Genomic DNA, 21,461 nt, shown 5'->3' with positions numbered 1-21,461 from the left:
TCAAAGAGGTAACCAAAAAAGAGGCCCTTTGATTTGCAAGTTTTTATAATCTAATATATTAATACTTTCTGGAGATAGGAATAAATTTCATACTCACAGAATGAGATAAAGAGGCTTTTCTCATTTCCAGACATAAGATACAGTCTCTGAGGGTTGCAGCCTCTGTTCCACAATCTTAGCCATGAGTTGAAAGTAAACATAGAACACAAAAAATATTGGGCATGGAATTCAAGGGGTATTTCTCCATTCCAGTGAACCTGAGATATATTCTTGCTCAGACCAAAGAAAAAGGCTAACAAACCAGATTTTCAGTCATTTGTCACACTACTGACAGAGAATTAGATTACTTTCTCTACATGACAGACCACCAGGTAATCAGAACAAAATGCCAGATTCCAATTCAGTGCTGCCACCAATAGAGAATGACTTAAAGGCCATGTGCAAATCAGATTTTCATGTACACAGCACGTTTTCCTGACTAAGTTCTTGAGACTAGACTAGCATTCAAATAACCATTAGTCCCTAGACTTGGTCATGGCCAAAACCAGGATCTTCTGAGACACAAAGTACTCCCTTGACTATGCAGTAGAGATGGCCCAGTGGTCAGAAACCAGACACAGATCTACTGGTCTCTGCACCGAGTATAAAAATAGAAAGAGCCCAAACTATGAGTTAGGCAAGGTACTTACAGACTGAGAGACTTGGGCAAGAATCAGTATCAAAATATAGAGTCAAAAGAAAAGAACAGGAGAAACAGAGTTAACAAAGGTAAAATCCATTACTGTTTGGGATTTGCTCCAGGACTGGGATAAAGAGGACTAAATGACCCATAAGGTTGGCTTTGGCAGGTGAGTTTATTTGGTCATCTTGGTAGAACCATCTCCAAAACAGACAAAGTATAATTTTAAAATAGTTACAAATGTACTAATACAAAATGAAGTGAGCAAGGTTGAAGACACATTGAACTTTGAGGGCACGGGCAAGATGGTGATGCTCATTCCAAGGAGATATGGAGGAAAAGTAATTGTAGAGGCCACCTGGAAAATCACAACTGGTTAACGTGCCAGGGCACTGAAATTATAATTTGAGGGTTATCTTTTCTATTAGACAGAAATCGCTTACATCTTATAGATGTACATTTTACAGAGTCTGGGAATTAAGATACATTTCCCTGGAGAATCAAGTTATCCTTGGGTGAACCTCTTAGACAATGGCCACTATGACAAAGGCCATGCAGTCTTTTTAATTTTTTTTCCCTTATTTTCAAATTTTGGTAAGTTTCAATAACACATAGAATAGTCATTTAAAAATTTCTTTCTCTCATCTTAATCTAATTCAAAAGGAAACTAACCTTTGAGTTCGCCATGAACTTTCTATCTACAATACTCTTACAAGAAATACATAATTCCTTAATACATAAATGAAAATGCTAGAAATCATTGTCCTTAAAAGATCATATCTAGTAGAAAAGCACATTCTCTCCCGCTCTTTTGAGAGGAAGTTTCTTTCAATAAGAAAGAATTTATTCCCCATGGTAAACGGGAATGGCTGTGTCAGGGAAAATTCTAAGAAAGGAGGCTTCATGTGCTTTTATATATTTAAGTCCCCTTTAGGAAAAAAAAAAGAATAAAAGCAATCATTTTAACAAAATTGTTAAAAGTTGACTATTACAAGAGCCTAGAGCCAGGTACTAGCCACTTACTTCCTCAAAACTAAAATATATGTATTTATTTGGACAGTGAAGATTATCTTGAGAAAAAGCATAAGAGTAAGACACGAATGAAAACTTCTGTTTTTCCTCTTCCAGCTCTTGATTTCTGTCTCTTGGCCATCAGATAATGTGCCTGATAAGAGAAAAGAAAAAAGTCACACCATTTTATTCACTTGCTGTTAGACAATTGTTGTCAAGAGGTCTTATGCAGGGTAGAAATTAAAGCTATTTCCTAAAATAGGGACAATAGTTTAAGTATTGTTTTCAGTTAAGTATACTATAATTGTCCCCTGCGCAAATGTTTCTACATAAGGCAAACAAATTGTAGTTATGACTAATATAATTATATATCATTATCTAAATTGTATATGCTTCAGCCTTGCCCCAGAAAATGGATTCCTTATGGATCTTATTTCCCATATCCAGGAGTTAGTCATTGTCTATTCACCCTAACCAATAACGCATTGGTGATTAATAAATGCTAATCACCAATTACTTTGAAAAACAAAACAAAGAACATAGACAGAAATGCTCATCTACAGATGGGAAGCAGGAAGACGAAGCAATTGTGTCAGGAAGAGAAGCTTGACTTTGCAGGTCAAAAGATATTCCAGCTCAGTAAAGAACCAGGCAGGGAGTCTTCGTAGATATTTGAGGCAGGGAAGGAAGCATTGTTAAAGCATGAGAAAGGAACTTTTCTGCCACTCGGATGAGCAGGGAGAAGCGAGAAGTGGAATTGCACTGCACCAGTGACTGGAACGCTAAATTCAAGAACCAAACCAACGCAACAGAATCCAAACAAAGGGACACGATAGATACACTTAGTGGAAATGAAATTGGATTTCTGAACTGGATTTTAAGACCCTGCTATGAGCTATAGGCTACATCAAGAGATAAATGCTACAAATTCTGTCCGTTTTCAGAGAGCTCCCTAAACTTGGGACAATGTATTGAATTGACTCACAGCATGACCCCCGAGAAGGAAAAGTTGCCTGCAGAAAAAAGCTTTCTGAAAATCCTGTAGAACTTTAATGAAGAAAACTGCCTCCTTCCACACAGATCAGGAAGAGGGTTAAAACTGCACATTTTGAGAAGCATGGAGAACGCCCCTATAAAACTGACTGAGTCCAAACCCCTAACACAGTACAAATTTCCACCCAACTGAAGTCAGGCAAATTGCTTTCCAGTCTCAGGTTGATGCTATGACACCAATGCAGTGGCTTATTCAGTGACTGTCGTTTACCCCACCGGTCCAAGAAACCAGCCCTGGACTTGCAAAGTAAAAAGGGACCAGAGTCCAAAAAGTAGGACTGGAATATGGTGGGAAGGAAAAGGGGATTACAATGCCAGGAAGTGTACTTACATATACACAGGAGAGGACACTTCCTACTTGCATTCAATATTGATTTTTTTTTGGTCCCAGTGCAGAGAATGTAATTACCTATATTTCAGCAAATATAACAACAGGTGTTACTGTCAACCCTAAAAGTATGCCATCTCTTTGTTTAAAGCTGGTGCTAGAGTTTGGCATTATGACTTCCCTTGGCAATAAATTCAGGAGGCAAAGTTCAAGGATCTGAAGTACTTCTTATGTGTTACTGCCCTGGAGTAACTCACATCTAGTTTGGCCATGTAGATGGCTTAGGCGAGAGCTGAAGGCCTTCTGTGTCCAGGTATCATTTCCGGACATGAATTTAACTTCCAGCATTATCAAGTGATAAAATTTACCTCTGACTTGATTTCCATTCCATCTGCATGGTAGTCAGAAAATATGTCTGGGTTAATTGTGTTGGACCCTGACAATGAAGTTGATTCCATTCACTGTTCTGTCTGTAAGAACTTTAACGGCAATGCTTTCTTCATGAAACTGGCCACCCTGCTGGGGAAGTATTTCCATTAATACTTAATGGTGTGCAAGTTGGTGGGTCAGGGAGATGGAGGAAATGTGCTGTCCCTATGTTCATATACGGGCATGTGAATATGTTTCATTTTGTTCTGTGAGAAGTACCCGCTAACCAATCCTCTGCTTGCAGTCTTGGTCTTTGAGTCATCCTCCCCTCGTTCTGCGAAAACGGTCCCCCTAGAGTGCACATCTGTCCCTGACACTCCTAGGCCTAAAACATTCTGATGATTCCCACATGCCTATTGAGCAACGTCCAAGCAAAAGAGCATAATTTGTAACACCCTTAAGAACGAGTGCCCACCTACCTCCTTCCTAGGCCCATTTCTCATCATTCCTTACCTTGCATGATGGATCCATTGCAGACATAATTTATCTATATTTCATGCTTTTTACTCAGGCTGTAAATCTTTGCTTGGCCAATTTCTCTCTTTTTTTAAAAAATTTTTTTAAAAGATTATTTATTTATTTATTTATTTGACAGAGAAAGAGTGAGGGAGAGAGAGAAGGAGCAGGGGGAAGGGGCAGAGGGATAAGCAGACTCCCTGCTCAGCAAGCCCAATGCAGGGCTTGATCCTGTGCCTTTGGGATCATGACCTGAGCAGAACACAGCTGCTTAACTGACTGAGCCACCCAGGTGCCCCTGCTTGGTCAATTTCTCATCCTTTGAGAGCTTAGGCATTCCTTCCTGTAGCAGTCTTTTTGCTGAGTCTTTCTGGGCAGTTGGGATAAGTACTTCTTCCCCATACTTCTTTCTTTAATTACTATGTGCAAATCTTTATCCTCACACCCCCAGTGCTTCCTTGTAGTACATTAGTGTTCTTGTTCCTACTAAACTGTAAGCTACCAGGTTCTATATTCTGAGGTAGTTTCTGGCACAGAGAAGATGAGAACCAGCAGTGCCAATGGTGTTAAATCCTTGTCCAAAGGCAGAAGAAGACCAATGTCTCAGCTCAATCAGTCAGACAGAGAGGGCACATTTTCCCTTCCTCTGCCTCTTTGTTCTAGTCAGGCCCTCAATGTATTAGATAATGCCCACGGACACTAGGGAGGAGATCTGCTTTATTCAGTCTACTGATTTAAAGGGAAACACCCTCACAGACATATCCAGAGACAGTGTTTAACCAGATAACTGAACATCCCATGACCCAGTCAAGTTGACACATAAAATTAACCATCACGAGCTCTAACGTAAAGTCAAGGTTTAGACTAATTTATAGGCAGCATGAATCCATTATGTACTTTAAGTGCTGGGGGAAATGGCATGAGTATGAAAATTGTATTTTAGGACAATGAATCTGATGTTGGTTTGTGAAGTGAAATACAGAAGAGATCAGAAAAGTGTACACATATGAGTCCTGACACGTGAGGTAATACAAGCCAAACTCCAGAGTTTGTGGGGAATGTGGGAAGGAAAATAAGAGATAGTTGTCAAAATAATACTTGTTTAAGTTTTCAGTACTTTCAGTGAGTGAAGAATAGTGTGAAGTTCCATTTAAACCTCACAGAAACCCTGCATGGTTCAGACACTGAAATCTGAGACAACCCAGGTTCAGGTTAAGTCACTTGCCTGAAGTCACACTTCAGAGATTCAAACCCAGCTCTGCGATAAACTCATACTCTTCCTGCTGTGTTGCTCTGCCTCTTGGCCAAATGGGTAAATGGGGCACGTGGTGTAAACATGGCAGATATAGCATATCTTTCAGGATTTTCTTCACATTTCACAAATGTCCAGTGATTTTGGAAAGGTCACGAGAGAGAAAAACAGCCAGGTAGATACAAAGCACTGAGTTCCCATGTATCCTCATTTGCAAGTCAGCTCAAATTAGACAAAATTGTCCAAAATCACCTAGAGATTGAAGCTCAAGAAACTCCGGGGCCACTACTTTTTATTTAATGAAACCATCAAAGATGTCCAGTGTGAGTTCTGTGAAGGCAAGATTGCTGTGATTTTTAGTTTTTAAAATGCTGCAGATATACATGGGGCATGCAGAACAATGACTCCCCTAAAAACACCCATGTCCTACTCCCTAGAACGTGTAAATGTTATCTTTTATGGGGGAAAAAAAAAAGACACGGCATGTATAATTAAATTAAGGATTTTTGAGATGGGATGAGTATCCTGGATTATCTACATGAACCCTGAATGCCACCGCACATATCCTTATAAGAGACAAGTAGAGAGATGGCATAGAGAGGAGAAGGCAATGTGACACAGAGGCAGGCACTGGAGAGACACAGCCACAGAACAAGGATTGCTGGCAGCCCCCAGAAGGATGGAAGACTCAAGGGACAGAGTCTCCCATGAGTCTCCATGAGGGAGCATGGCCCTGTTGACACTTTGATTTTGTTCAGTGTTGCTGATTTTGGACGTCTGCCCCGGCCTCTAGAACTATGACAGAATAAATTTCTGTTGTTTCAAGTCATCCCACTTTGTGATAATTTGCCACAGCAGCTAAGGAAACTAATATAGTGGCCAAATGACATTAGAAGGCCTAAATCCCGAACACCCTAAAAATTCGATAACACACTACTGAATTATATCCTTTTCACAGAGAAAAAAAGTGGAGAGGGGTAAGTCCCCTGGGCAGTACCTTTAAAGGGATTTGGCTTGACCTTGGAGAAGAGAATATTATGGCTTCCCAGACTTTGTTTATTCCATGTGTAGACTGTTTAACAGTCATTCCTCCCATACTGCCCATTTAAATTGTCGCTATCACAGATTTGACTGATGTCAGATGTTAGAACTGACAAAATAAATGAGTGCTAATAAACCAGGGAAGTGTTCTGCCGTGGAGCCACTGGAGCGATGCAATGCTTTCTAACACCACGATGAAACCAAATAATTGGATACTGTGAGGAATTTGAGGTATTACAATTTGGATGGTGTTAGGATGATGATAAGTGTGAAACAGTAATGCCACGTTCCCTTTGTCCATAGGCTCGGTGGGATGGCCTGACTGGGCGTATCACCTTCAATAAAACCGACGGCTTGAGGAAGGATTTTGATCTGGACATTATTAGTCTCAAAGAGGAAGGAACGGAAAAGGTAACCTTCTCAATGATAAATCTAAGACTAAAATCAAGAGCACTGTTCGAGCATTTTAATCGCACCTACAAGTAGCAGGGTGATAAGATGATGCTCTTAGCATGCTCATTTATGGCCAGTTTTCGAGCTCTCTCTCCCTACCCTGCTGATAGATGTTGACATGCTGGATTCTGACATTGTATGGTATTAGTAGTGATGCTAACTTTCTCAGTGTCTGCAGCAGGCACGATTACAGTATTAAATACATATGGCCCACGGGCGGGCTGTCGTTAGCCCCACCTCTCAAAGGTTTAGGAAATTGTGTTTCGACTTGGAAAACAAGGCGTTTGTCAACAATGTATCTATGGAATGGTCCAAGTTTTACTCGGAAATGAATTTTAATTGCACCTGAGATTGACAGGGGGACAGACTAAAGTAGAAGAGAAAGGGCTTACGGGATCCTTGATCTTAGGAGGAAATAGGCCAAAAAATGCATTTCCATGTCGGGTTCTGATTTTAGGATTATTTTAGTTGTCATTCTCAATCTTTCAAAGTTCCAAGTTCCATATGAGCTCATTTACAGTAATGCAAATGAGAACTATTTAGTTAAATAATAATAATAATAAAAGAAATTGGTTCCTCAGTGTATTTTATTATACCAATATTATTTTGCCCTTCAGGATCTTAAAGAAAAAAAGGTTTTGAAACCCCCAAAACAATCATCTGAAAATCAAAACTCTATAATCCAACATTTTTTTTTTCACTGTAGTGCACAAGAAGGTATGTTTCCTGTAGAAGAGTGCCTTTGAGAACCAGTTACTTACTAATTGTAATGTTTGGGTTGATTTTTAGAATGAGATTAGATTTCCTTTTCTGTTCTGTTGTTTTTGTTAACTGAGACACATATATATATATTTTTAAAGTCCTGACTATGCCCCATCCGCAAATAGCCTAATTAGAACAAAGATTAATTAGGCTGAATGTAATAAATGTTGACCACTGGTGTGGAAATGTTTGAGAAAAATTATCAGTTTGCAGCTCTGAGGCTACACATTATGCCTGCAAGTTCCCATTTCGAAAATGCCCTCTCTTCCTATCTCTCTCTGTCTCCGTCTCTATCTCTGTCTCTCTCTCTCTGGCTCTCTCAGGCTCTCTCTTTCTCTGTTTCTCTGTCTCTCTCTCCTTGTTTCTGTTTGTCTCTCCCTCTCTCTCTATCTCTCCTTATATCTCTCGTTCTGTCTCTCTGTCTCTCTTTCTGGGGTCTCTTCACTCAGATTTGCTCCTTTGTTAGTTTAATGCGTCTGGCAGAGCACAAGGCACCCACCTCGCCTCCATCAGGGCCGTGAGCACAAAAGAAAAGAAAAGAATACTTTTAGGGACTGAAAACCTCTAATGGCTGTTTTTTAAAAATGTCTGCTCCTCTGTGTATGCCCCTCTCCCCCTCCACTCTGTTAATGTCTAGGACTGAAAGGGGAACAAAAGCCGTTAAGGAAACATCGCTCGGCTCCTCCGACGTGTGACGAAAGAGACGGAGCCATCGTTCGCCTTCACAGCTATTTGCGGCAATATTATGCACACTCCATTGGTGTTTGTCCATCAAAGGCAAAATCAAATTAGATGAAAGTGTTTTCTCAATTTGTTTCTTATCTCTTCATTGTTTGCACTAACTTTTCTTTCTTCAGGTGACTTGGGCTCCATTCCTGGAAGGAATGACTGGGCCTTAAGGCAATGGGGAAGCCCGCCCATCTCTCTCAGGAGCCACGGGAGGAGATGCCCAATCTTTTCATGTCAGCCTCTCGCGTGGTCCACAGAGAAAATTGTTAGAAAAAGCCCACTTTTTCACTTCCACTCAGGTTTCTACTGCCTGAAGGCCCATAATCAAAGAACATGTCATCAAGCGTAGCGTGCTTTCTTCTTGCTTAGCAATAGCGTGTGTGTGTGCGCCCGTGTGTGGATTGATTCTGCTTATGAAAATACCTTGAACAGGCCTTCTTAAAGAATGACGAAGACCCTTTCACTCTGCAGCAAAGCTGTGCATATTCAAAAGATCTTTATATGATTTTTTTTTTTTTTTTTTTTTGGTGATCATCAGGCTGTATTACCAAATGAAAGTAACTTCTGTGGGACCCAAGTACTCAGTTCATCTCTTTACTGTAGTTGTGCTCGGGCTTTATGTTGAACTAACGTGCGAGATTCCAAACAGTGGGTGGGGAATGGAACACAGCACTCACGCATCTTGATACCTTCTGGGTTCCATGCTCCATTTTAATTAAGTGCTATTTTTATTTTTCCCTCTGAAAACCAAGGCTGCTGGCGAAGTGTCTAAACACTTATATAAAGTGTGGAAGAAGGTTTGTACTCGGACAAAAACTGCAGGAGCCCTGGGGGCGGGGTGGGGAATGTCAGGGGAGAAGCCTGCACCTTTCTGGTTTTGCCAGACCGGTAGATCTCTCCTTGCAGTTTAGAGGCGATAGTCTATATAAAGGGAGAACGGGGTGATTGACTATGCTGTCTCTCAACAACATGACTCATGAATTGAAAACAGGCTTGAGATGGATTAAATAATGATGGATTAAATATGTCCCCCTAGATTATTTTTGTTTCCCCCAGGCAAGATCAGTCCTGGTTAGCACTGAATGCAGGGTATTGCAACAGAAGCAGACATTGGTCCATTTATATTCCTTCTCAAATCACTAAATATTTTCCCTAAGAGGCATGAAAACAACAGATTTGATACGTCAGACTAGTCAGACAGGCTAAGGCTGAGAAGGCTAGGATAAGACGTCTCTTTCAATGTCACCAGCATAAAATAGGAGCCATTTTCAGAAATTCCCTTCTCTTAGGAGATACCTTTGTTTTGTGTAGGACCTTTGTCAGTGCATATTGTCTGGCAATTTGTTTCAGAACCAGTTTCCAGAGGACAAAAACATTAGAGACTCTGGAAGGGAAATGAGATTATCTCGTAAATTCTAACACCTCCTATTTCGTAGTTTATTGTACAGTATCATGTTGTCAATGTATGCGCACAGATTTATTGTATAAGCAAATGCTAGACATTAAAAACATTTGGATCAGGAAAATGTCCCAGTGATATGCAAACATTGTCTTTCATTTTCTCTCTTTCTCTCTAACCCTAATTGCTAAAATATCTAATGATTGACAGATGCAACTTGAATTACTTCAGGTTGTTCAACTTGAATGGTTTTGTCAAGTTCACTTTTATCTTGCAAATTATTGCTTAAATCATGGAAAGTGTAAACAGTTTCTCCGTGTGGTCCAAAAGCTTGTCTCTCTCGGTAGCACTCAGTAGATGAGTTCAAAAATGTCCTTTTAAGTTTAAAAAACATAGGTTTAATAACCTTGTTTTAATCTTCAATGAATCAGGCTACCAAAGGCAGAGAGAAGGCAATCTCGTTTCCTCACTGCTAATAAATAGATGAACCTAACTGGCGCCCAGAAAGCAGCTTATTCCACTAATCCAGGTTGAGACTCCAGGCACTTTATGCAATGTTGAATTAATTCAAACCAAATATCCTAGGGAATGGAATCCAAGCTCTGAAACTGCATGCAGGGGAGAGGAATGTCCTCTATTTGTCACTAAACTGCAATAATCAACCCCACACACACTTCCTTCTCGGATGCAACACCGTGCCTTTGTGCCCCTTCCTCCCTGCTGACCTATCATTGCCCACGTTGTAAGTTGCATATATTGTGGTGTGCTGTTTTGTGTTATGACCGCTCATCAACAATTTACAGTAACCCGAGCGCTAGCCCATAAGACCTATTGTCCCTTTCCAACAAGACTCACGTTCAAATTCCAAAAGCTCTTTGCATGCTGACATTATTTAGTATAAAATAGTCCACCTGCATTTTTTTTCCAAAAGAGGATGTAGCAATCTTTCCAAAGTCTGTCACTAAAATACATGCTCCTAAGTCTTACGATACAAGAAACAGACAAGTCTTTTATTTTCTTCCCTAAATACTTGATGTTGTACTCAGCAATGTTGGATTTTGACTTTATGTGGATCACTCTGTAGGTTTGGAAAATGGATACTAGTCACTCTCTGAACACCCTTTTGTAGTGTCGTTTTTTTTAAAAAGTTTGCTTAATGTCATTTGGGCACTCACGTTCAGAAGCTTCCCTTGGTTGTCCTAGATAATAAATGGTTGCTCCCGTACGCCCGTTTACAAAGTGAAAGAAGGCAGGACCAGACAATTTAGCTCTTGAGTGTTCCTCCCCACGAATAATTGATCCACCCTCTGCTACTTCTCACTGGTAAATTACCGCTGTCTGCTTTTGCTCTATGGTTTGAAAATTGAGGTTCTGCTTCCTGGAGGCACTCCCCCAAGGTCAGAGAGCAAGACTGAAATGCTAAATGTCTAGGCATCTGGTTAACTGTATCCCTCCCTCCAATGCACATGACTCATGAGATCTTGCTTCTTTTGAAACTGACATTCATTTGCTGATGTGTCCATTTAATTAACAGGTAAAGCCAGTTGACTACTTAGCTTCAAAACACACACACACATACACACACACACACACACACACACACACACAGGACTTCTGTTGTGCTGATTAAGCTATTTGAAAACAGAAGGCTGTGGTCATTCACACTGTGTATGCATACTGTCCACTTCCCAGGAAGAACCTGGAAATAACCTTGATTGCACTCAAGGACTGTAGTTTGATACTCTTTAGTCCGGATTTGAAGGGACCTCTGCTACACAGAGAGTAGAAAAAAAAATATCCTGCCTTTTCTCATTTCATGGAAGAAAGTTCACATTGAATGGGACTCTGGGACTCAGTTGATTGGAAATGCTGCAGGAATGATCTCTGACCTCTTCACTTTGGGTCGGGCTGGTAAAAGAAATAAAAGCCAGACATTGAGGTGCATTTGTCTACAGCTTCAAGTTTGTATGTGAAGAGAGAATGATATTGTGAGGCTGTTCAACACGGCCATTTTCAAATATTAGTATAGTTCCTTTAAACACACACTTGACATTAATAGAAATTAATTAAAGAGAAGAGAACACATTACATTACTTAACAAATTGGCTACAAACACAGTTATTTTCTCCACTTTTTAATACTTAATTAAAAGTTAGGTTCCATTCTCCCAAGTGCCTAAGTCGAGTTTTAATTAGAAGTATAGCCAGAGCCCAATTTATACACAGCCTTCATCGAGTTACAAGTCAATTGCTCACAACCTAAAGCATAGCTTTGCATGAAAACCAACAGACTCCACGTGTGTTTAGCCTGAGTTACGTTTCCTTAAAAACAAGGGTCTTTGCCTCAGAAAAGTGGGAGGAGAGGTACATGTTGAGAAGAAAAGGGAGAAAGAGTTGTCCCCCTTTCCTGGGTTTAAAGCCGACCAAGGAAATCTGAAGATTCTTCAGTTCACAGATGTTGTGTGCATTGGGCGTGTTCTATGAGACATCGCCCTTGACAGTGGAAAGACTGAGTGGTTGTTAAAGATGCTGTCCTATATCCCAAGTCTACCTCTAGTAACCTCATTACAGACAGGCTCCAAATACTTCCAAATGCAAACACTACCTCCAAGCCCCCATTTACCTAGACCTGTCTCCTTATTTCATTGGCCAACTAATTCTCACTAAAGATAGAAAGAAAACAGTGACATTGAAATTGTTCACACTGATGTGTGAATGTGTGATAGTCCTTGAAACATCCTCAAAAAATTCACGTGTCTAAAAAGAGTGTTTGTCAAGCTAAATGAATTTCCAGCTGCTGTATTTAGGCAATAAACCAAAGCAAAGAATTAGAAAAGGAAAGAAGAGGCCTAACATTCCCACCGCTGATATTTTATTTAATCATCAGAAAATCCCTCCTTCCTCCACTTTGCTGATGAGGAATTGAGGCACAGCAGGGTTCATGAACTTGCCCAAGGTCACACTGCTGGGGCATTGCAAAGCTAAGATCTGGACAAAAGTCTGTCTGTAAAGCTTATATTCTGCCCAGGCAGGCAATGTCCTCTCAATGGGAGAATATATTCAGGGATCAAACATAGGTCTACCCAGTCTATCCCAGAGGCTGTCCAGGTGTTAGTGTTCCTCAACTGCCGCTGTACTTCATGGCTCCTATACTTTGCCTGTCTTTAAAATTAAATAAATAAATAAATAAATAAATAAATAAATATTTCACTCACAATCCAAATTCTTTCATAGCAGGGCAAGCTTGAAGAAGTTACTGGGGCAGTCATGTGAATGCCCTTTATTATCAATGTTTGTGTAGCTCTTAACAATTACCAACACTTCCACATGCATCTTCTCATTTGGTTTTCTCAATATCCAGATGACGTACTTTACAGTTAAAGAACCAAAGCTCAGAAAGATTACCAGCTTGCCCAGGGTCACACAGCCATTGGCTTTGCCTGGCTCTGAGAGACATCTGCATTCTGTCTATCTCACCAGGCTTGAGATAAATGCCTACAGAAGGCTTCTAATAAATAGCTCAGTTCCCTGAAGCTTTTCTCCTAGGTTCCTCCAAAAGCTAAACAAATCAATGTACTTCTTTAGAGCCTACTAACCCAGGAGCGACTTGGCCACTGGAGAAAACTGTGGGTCATTAATTTTTAAAAGAGCGTTGGGTTTCACTGACTAGTAATCACCATGGGTGGTTCTGTGATAGATCAATGAGCAATAAAAATGAATACCCTCACTGAAGGAGTTCATAGTCAAGTACACCGACATAACGAGTAAACGGAAGAGTGACACCCCCGAGCAGCACTGACCCCTCAATGAAGACAGGATCAGTCAATCTACTGTTCATCCACACTTTTTTCTTCCATTTATTTTTTTCCCTTTCAGATGCCCCATCTCTCCATCATCCAGCTTGCCCCTTTCATCTCATTCCTTATAAATTTTACAGACACAAATGGTACCACTTTGGCAATGTAAGGTTTTTCACTAGAATATAAGCTGCACTAGGGAAGAAAGTTTTGTCTGTTTTGTTCATTGCTATGTCCTCCAATGCCTAGAACAAGGCATGGCATAGAATGGGTGCTCAACAAATACATATTGGAAGAAAAATCTGATACTCATTTAAGAATTCTTCATTTAAAAAAGAACAGTGAGCTTAATAAATTAATAAGCAAAAAGACATCTCCCCCCCCATCCCAAATGGCACTAATTTTTCCTGTTCCATGTGCACACTCATTTCTCATTGTTCATTTTCCCACAGTGAGTAGCTTCAGTGTGATGCCCTGGTGTCTTCTCCCCAGACTCTAAGCTTTTATGTTCATTCCCGGTGTAGAAGGGGCCTCTCTTTAATGTAAATGGGGTCATTGACAACCAGCAGCCTCTGATGTATTGTGTTCTGCGTAGATTGGGATTTGGAACTCCAACAGTGGGCTTAACATGACCGATGGCAACAAAGACAGGTCCAACAATATCACCGATTCACTGGCCAACCGGACGCTCATCGTCACCACCATTTTGGTAAGTTGTCTGAGTGGAATTCAGGGTGTCTTATCCAGACTCCAACCCTAAACTTTGAAGAAGTCTTCAGCTATCTTTTTCATGCTGACAATTTCGTCTGCAAATGTCTATTTTTAATTAGGACACTAAAAATTTATGTTTGTATATACCTATAATTGCAATGAATTAGAAGCCTCCAGCAATGTTCTGAATATCTTTCACCTTCAATCTTTTCTCAGCTCTGCCCTGCTCCACTCTGTGGCCCCACTCAGCTAGTCTCCCTTGCTCTCTGGCTGCTGGTTGGTTTCAACCAAGTAGAGACTCTGGCAAGAGACCAAGGAAATAGGGAAAGAAAAGTAAGAACATTTCTTCCCCTGCCTCCAATGGTTTTCTCAGAACCTCTATCCTTCATAACCACAGCTCCTATTCTGTCAATGATCCTGCTTCCAGACCTCTGCTGTCCTGGACTCCAGGAGCATTCTTTCCTCCTTGCCGCCTTAGCCCTAAGTGCTACAAGCTTCCTGATTATGTCGGTACCCGGATTATACCCCATCATTCCTCCCACCTCCATTCCTATTGGCTCCCTTTGCCTTGCTCACACCTCTGTAAATCACCTCTTTACTAAGAGGCTTTACAAAAGCCTAGGTAAGGGTACTTCCTGTTTCCTATTAGAACACTGATCATACCCCTCTCCAGTCATTGCACTTCCCCAGGTTGCTCATTCTTTTTCTTTTCCAGCCCTAACCCAAGGAATAAAAGATAGAGTGGCCACCTCTAAAATCTTCACTTTCAGACATTCCTGTTTTATTTGATTCAGTCTATAATGTTAGACCAATTTATTTCTGAAGCCACTAACTTCTGAGAATTGTTCATCCATAATAAAAATGATTTGTTTTTTTGGTGACTACTTTCTCAGCAACTATCTCATGGAAATGTAGAATTTTCTATTTCTCCCAGTTTGTTTGAGGATAAGCCTAAATGGGTCTTAAATGTCTGGGGAAAAAAAATGTATAATGAGAAGTAAAAGGACATATCAGTAATGTAGTAACTATTATAATGTTATAAAATAAATTTTCATTTAGCCAAATGAGAGTAAGGTTAAAGATATGTAGTAGTAAAGAAATGTCCATTATTCATAGAATAGGGGATTTATTATGTAAGCATATAAGCAAAGAATTACCAAGTATAAGATTTGAGATGAGTTCAAATAAGAAAATGGAACTGGTAATATAAGAAAACATAGAAATAGTCTTTGAACAAGATAACCTGAAGGAAACCGACCACAATATGTAGATAAAAGTGAATAGTGAAACTGAGATGAAATTTAACTGAGAGATGAAGAAATGAGAATATTTAGTAGATAGGAAGTTTGAAGAGCAAGAGGATGTACTCGCTGATTTAAATTTCCTCTTTGTTAGTAGTCAAAGCTCTTATGTAAGAGCCAGGAAGGAGGGGGTCATGCAAAGGAAGTCTGGGTGTGGGGACAGATGAAGGCCAGACACCTGGACATCTGGTCTTCGTTTCTGGACCTCAAGTTCAAATGTGACTGTGTGTCTATCATACTATTCACTCACAGCCTTGCCCTAAGGAGTGGAGGAAAACATTCTCATTCACACACTGAAGAGGGAGAGAAACTAATATGGGAAATGTTCTGTATTGGTAGAGGGTATAGGGAAAATGAGTTTAGGGAAGACAGGAAGGTGAGTGACTAACTTCCTTACTCTGAAATCTTAATAATCATTTTCAAATATTTTATATCTTCTGACTGTGGATGGAGCTTGTAAAAGGAAATTCTGCCTTCATTATAACAGGGTTTTCATATTTGGTTTGTTTCATATAGGAAGAACCCTATGTGATGTACAGGAAATCTGATAAGCCCTTATATGGAAATGACAGATTTGAAGGGTATTGCCTGGATCTGTTGAAGGAATTGTCAAACATCTTGGGTTTCATTTATGATGTCAAACTCGTCCCTGATGGCAAATATGGAGCCCAGAATGACAAAGGAGAGTGGAATGGAATGGTCAAAGAACTTATAGATCATGTAAGCAAAAATATATCTTTTATATATGGGTTTTAAGTGTCTGACAAAAGGCATAGCAAGAAATAAAAGAGAAAAAAACGATTGAGTCAGGGTCAGAAGAAATGTTACATTTTTTTTTAAATCCTAATAAGGGTTTAAGAGGTAGGAGAAAACAGCAACGAAATGGAGTTTGCTTATGTAGACGGGCAAGTAAGGACACAAACTGAGGACAAAAATTTATGGGTCCATCCATCATGCTGAAGAATAAACCTGAGTGATTCTTAAATTTGATAAAGAATTCTACAGTTTGCAGCTCAGAGCAAAGTCTCATCTTGTCAGCTGATTTTATGACCAAGTGGCTCCTTCCTTGCTTTGCTCACATGCCCTTTTTAAAGAAACCCCCTGCAGTTTTTTCCTCCATTTAGTTCCAAAATGTATATATGTCCATCAGTCTGTGTGTATTTCATATCTTCTGGTTTCTCTTTGCTAATAAATACTATTTCACAAGCACCACTTTGTAGATCAACTGTTTTTATACTAGAGCCAATCATTAGAGAAGCTTCTTGCATGAGAAACTTTTGGAATTGAGAAATATAGATCAGAAGGACCCAGGAAAGTCCGTACATTTGCTGGGAAGTGAGACAACTAAGACAATGATTTTGAACTTGCTTTTGCAGAAGGCTGATCTGGCAGTGGCTCCTCTTACCATTACCTACGTTCGGGAGAAAGTCATTGACTTCTCCAAGCCCTTCATGACACTGGGCATCAGCATTCTCTACAGGAAGCCCAATGGTACCAACCCAGGAGTCTTCTCCTTCCTCAACCCCCTGTCTCCTGACATTTGGATGTATGTGCTCTTAGCCTGCTTAGGCGTCAGTTGTGTACTCTTTGTGATTGCAAGGTAAGTTCGAGAACTACTGAATTTACAACAACAGATCTAGGTAGGTCTCAGATTAGTATGTACGCTCTAGACGAGGTAAACATAGGTTAAGAACTTTAAAGTGTTATTTTAGTTTTGCCTAGTGCTCTATTCTGTCAAGTTCTTCCTCAAAAAGCCACGCTGTGAATGAATGGTTTCTAATTTTTTATAAAGGCATTTTTAAAAGACAACAAGAAGATAATTTTTTATTAATTTAATTTTCACAGTATTTTAGGCATCAAAAAAGGTTTATTTACCTATTTTCCCTGAATTATATTACAAGAAAAACAACATCTAATAAATCTAAAATGTTTCAACAGGAAGAGTAAAATGGTGTCCCGATACTTGACCCTGGAATATTCCATGATGCCAAACAGAAAAAAGGTTAGCTAGGAATTATTGTAGCAAATAAGAAACACTGGGGTGAAACAGATTGTACAGTCCTCGGAAACAAAGAAAAATACTTTGAAAATTTGATAAAATTTATTTTTAAAAACTTTAGAGAGTGAAAGAGCATTCTAGAAATAACTATGAAAGGAAGGATTACTAACATGTAGAGTCTAGAGGCATGAAATATTTATGCTACCATTGATGATTCAGCTTAGGTTTCATTTTCTGAGAGAATCTATATTTAACCATTCCACTTTACACAATTCTTCAAAGGATTTTTATACCTTTCAGGAGATTGTGTTTTCTAAATACCTTTGATGCTGAATTTGAAACACAGCTATTTTATCTTTCTGTTGGCTTAAACATTTGATATCCCTAGATAGGCCATGTAAAAAAATAATTGCTTTTGTATGTCCCCCACTTGTTTTCAATCTTTTTCATCTTTCAACAAAACTTAGTGAACTTTTCCCCCTGATCAATTTTTGTTTTCCCTCCAGGAATTTCTATGAGAAATATTTCTTCATGCCAGCTCTCTGTCATTGTCTACTCTCTGGTTTTGATTAATGCCAGGTAACTCTTTTCCTGGCATAATTATAAAGCAAGCTTGGGGAAATACCCCAGTCTAGAAAGTCTTAAAGACCCAGGAGGCACACACATACAGTTAATCTGAATGAATGTGTGCTCTCACATGTGGGTATTTATACATTCAATTTGAAATAAATGTGTTCTCCATACCTCACACCTTATAAAGGGTATCATTACCAGATCCCAGATCATTTTCCAAATTTTACCCAAGCATTAAGCTACTTTTAAATAATGACCAAAGGTCTCTTTCCATAAGTCCTACCACAGAAGATAATATATTCACAGTATGTGTAGTGATATTGTGCTTTGATACTTTAGTTCTCTAAATCAGTAGTTCTCAACTAGCAGAGATTTTCTCTTTCAGGTAACATTTGTCCATGTTCTAAAAACATTCTTTTTGGTTATCACAACTGAGGGTGGAAAATGCTACTGGTTTAAAGTGGGTAGAGTTCATGGATACCACTAAACATTCTACGGTTTGCAGACAGTTCCCAACAAAAAAGAGTTACCTCAAAATGTCAGTAGCACCAAGACTGAGGCACCATGCTTTAAATAATTAAAGAAGATGTTGCTTTGGGCATCAAATTTTAGAAGATAAGTTTCTCACCTTTGGCGGTGCATTTCTTATTCCTGGTTAGTAAGCGACATTAATACTACCCTAGAATTGCTATTTAATAAATGACCACTTGATGAACATTCTAACGATGAGTAAGAAATTTTGCATTGGTTCATTGTTTCATTCCTCTCTTCTGGGGCCCACATCTGTTGGGTGATACGGAGACAGTAGAGCAATCCAAGGAGCAGAGGCAAGTGGGTTTCCATATCCCCCAGTCTGCTGCTCTGTCTAGGCAGTGATGCTGATGAGTAGAATAGGCAAGACAATGCTGATGACCAAATACATTATTCGTCACACCGATTTGATCAAAGCCAATGGGAGACAAAGCATGCCAGCAGCATCCAGAAGTTCTTACAAGCGTACACCTCACCCGAACTGTGCCTTTAAATTGCCTTATTTTTGTCATCAGAATGTCAGAATAGTGTGACAGTCATCCTCCCCTCCTTATTTTGACTGTTTCTCTATCAGCTCTTAGTGACCCAGAGCCTTATATTTTCTGACTTCATTCTATTTCTATTAAGAAAGCAGCCCCCCCCCCGATCAATACCATCCATTCAATATTCCCACTCACCGACAGCACCATTAATAAACCAGCTCTTTATTTAGCTTATTCTCCTTGTCGCCTCCTTCTCACTGCCTTTCCTCTCATTCTGGGTCTTGCTGTGTATCAGGTGCACCCTTGCAAACAGCATGGTGATGGGACGTGGGAAACCACTCCTTGTAGTACACAGGTGCACCATCTTGGGGATCATACTTCCAACTACGTTCATCTCTACACCCTTGAATCCATTCCTACTTCTACTTCATAAAGCCCCTAACTATGTTCTGGAGGTGACTCCCAAAGACAAAATCCTTGTTGAATAGATGTGCCAATTCACTTTTACTTCCCGCCACCATAGCTTGAGACCATGAACTGGGTCACTCTGCACCAAGAAGCTAAGATGCAAAACGGCTTTCTGTTACCACCTTTGTGGTTTGCCTTCAGAGTTAGTGAAGTAGAAATAAAAAAGTTAATCTCGTAATCATCGTTAGCTCTAGAGAGGCTTTTGAATGTGTGTTTTGAAGTATATCCTTTTATGTCCTTTTAAAGGGAAAAAAATAAAGTTCATCACTGCATTTAGGCTAATGTTCTCACTGGATAGACATTTAAAAATCATTTGCTAAACTGAATTGATTTCATAAAGTTAGACAAACTAAGGAAAACTATATACGCATTTAAGTGACTATGACTTGTTTAGTTATGATGCTACAAATGTGCAGGTCGGGGTTTTTGTTTTGTGGTTAACATTTTTTAAACTACTTTTTGAAAAACATTTAACCTCAAGGAATTACGTCCATCATGAACACACGATTTAAATAAACCCAATATCCAGATATCACATCTGCTTACGTTTTATGATTTATGTTTGTCTTGTTAAAAATGAACACTTTTTAGGTTGGCATTTAGCAAAAAAAAAAAAAATCAAGAAAACCATTGACTGTAACTCCAAAATTATAATACAAACCCAACAGTTATGTCACAAGCTCAAATAGAGTTCTGTCCTTTAAAAAATGAACAGATCTCCTTCTCCTCAATGCAGCGTAATATCCATTCTCAGCCATAAAAAAGAATCCCTTAATTAGAGATCTTCGGTCTGAGGATTGTTTTATATCTCCCATTTAAGTAAAAGCTTGGTATATATAAACATAAACCCAAAATGAACCTTTACATTTCAACATAATGCTACTGTTTTATATGCAAATGTTGACACAGATTCTAAGCACATATGTCCCTTTTCTCTGTCATTTTACTAAAGATCAGTATCAATGGGGAATAACAGCTCTAGAATATCATTGGTGCAGATCATATATTAATGTCCCCCCAGCCCTTCTGATGCTGACGCTGCTGTCACCCTGGCTATCTCTAAGCAGACATAGGGCATTTCGAGCCAGAATATCTACATCCAGGCAACAGGTAGATCGACTGCATGATGAAAACCCCGTGTCTCACAGCACAGCATCCTACTGACACTTCATAACCCTCAGTCCAATGCAAATCACTCAGAATCCTGGAGAGAAAGAACTAAAAGACCTTTGCAGAGCAGACAGAATCTTATTGCTGTTTAGACAGTTTTCCTTTTTGCCTTAGAAAATTAGATTAATTGTTCACTTAGAACTGCAGAGTATGAAACACGGAACCAAGCCCACAAGAAGCATTTGGAAGAGGAAAGGGGCGAGCTCGCGAATCAGAGCATAGATAAGGAGGAAGTACCTGACTATCAGGGGGTTAGTGGTTGCTCGATTCTGTGGTCTGTTGAGAAAAGCTCCTTTTGAGTGCATAAGACTCCTAATTTATTGCAATTAATATTTTAAAATTATTGTACAAGTGACAATGATATTGTTGAAGTAACGGCATCTTCACTGTGCATACTGTCTCAATTAGTGGGTTCATTAATATTGGTATTCATTTCTTCAGCTCAGCAAACTACTATGGTTAGAAGAGTGTATAAATTCAGGGGCGCCTGGGTGGCACAGCGGTTAAGCATCTGCCTTTGGCTCAGGGCGTGATCCCAGCATTATGGGATCGAGCCCCACATCAGGCTCCTCCCCTGGGAGCCTGCTTCTTCCTCTCCCGCTGCCCCTGCTTGTGCTCCCTCTCTCGCCAACTGTCTCTATCTCTGTCAAATAGATAAATAAAATCTTAAAAAAAAAAAAAAGAAGAGTGTATAAATTCAAAACTTAATTATATTGTTGAAACAGTAATTAAAATGTATTGGCATGGCATTGTCAATTACAGCTGTATTCATAAGCGTCACAGGAACCTACCCTGTGTGCCTTGCAGCTGTGGGGGAGGCACAGTAATGAGCTGGATA

At 39.6% G+C, this 21,461-nt stretch overlaps 1 protein-coding gene across 9 annotated transcripts in view; it reads left to right on the top strand.

Moving 5' to 3' along the window:
* Positions 1–21,461, top strand: part of GRIK1 (glutamate ionotropic receptor kainate type subunit 1) — a 364,961-nt gene that overhangs the window by 303,110 nt on the left and 40,390 nt on the right. For 4 of the 9 annotated variants that reach the window (XM_045785679.2, XM_045785677.2, XM_045785682.2 and 1 more), the window contains 5 exons: positions 6,553–6,660; positions 8,946–8,990; positions 13,984–14,097; positions 15,917–16,120; positions 16,777–17,000. In XM_045785679.2, coding sequence (XP_045641635.2) covers positions 6,553–6,660; positions 8,946–8,990; positions 13,984–14,097; positions 15,917–16,120; positions 16,777–17,000 — 695 coding nt within the window. The remainder of the gene's footprint in view (positions 1–6,552; positions 6,661–8,945; positions 8,991–13,983; positions 14,098–15,916; positions 16,121–16,776; positions 17,001–21,461) is intronic. The other 5 variants (XM_045785684.2, XM_045785681.2, XM_045785678.2 and 2 more) reach the window with 2 other exon arrangements.

The sequence above is a fragment of the Ursus americanus genome, chromosome 4 (assembly GCF_024610735.1).
Source record: "Ursus americanus isolate L20-20 chromosome 4, mUrsAme1.1.p, whole genome shotgun sequence".
In the NCBI taxonomy this organism is placed as follows: Eukaryota; Metazoa; Chordata; class Mammalia; order Carnivora; family Ursidae; genus Ursus; species Ursus americanus.
This window is presented reverse-complemented; position numbering and strand designations above follow the sequence as displayed.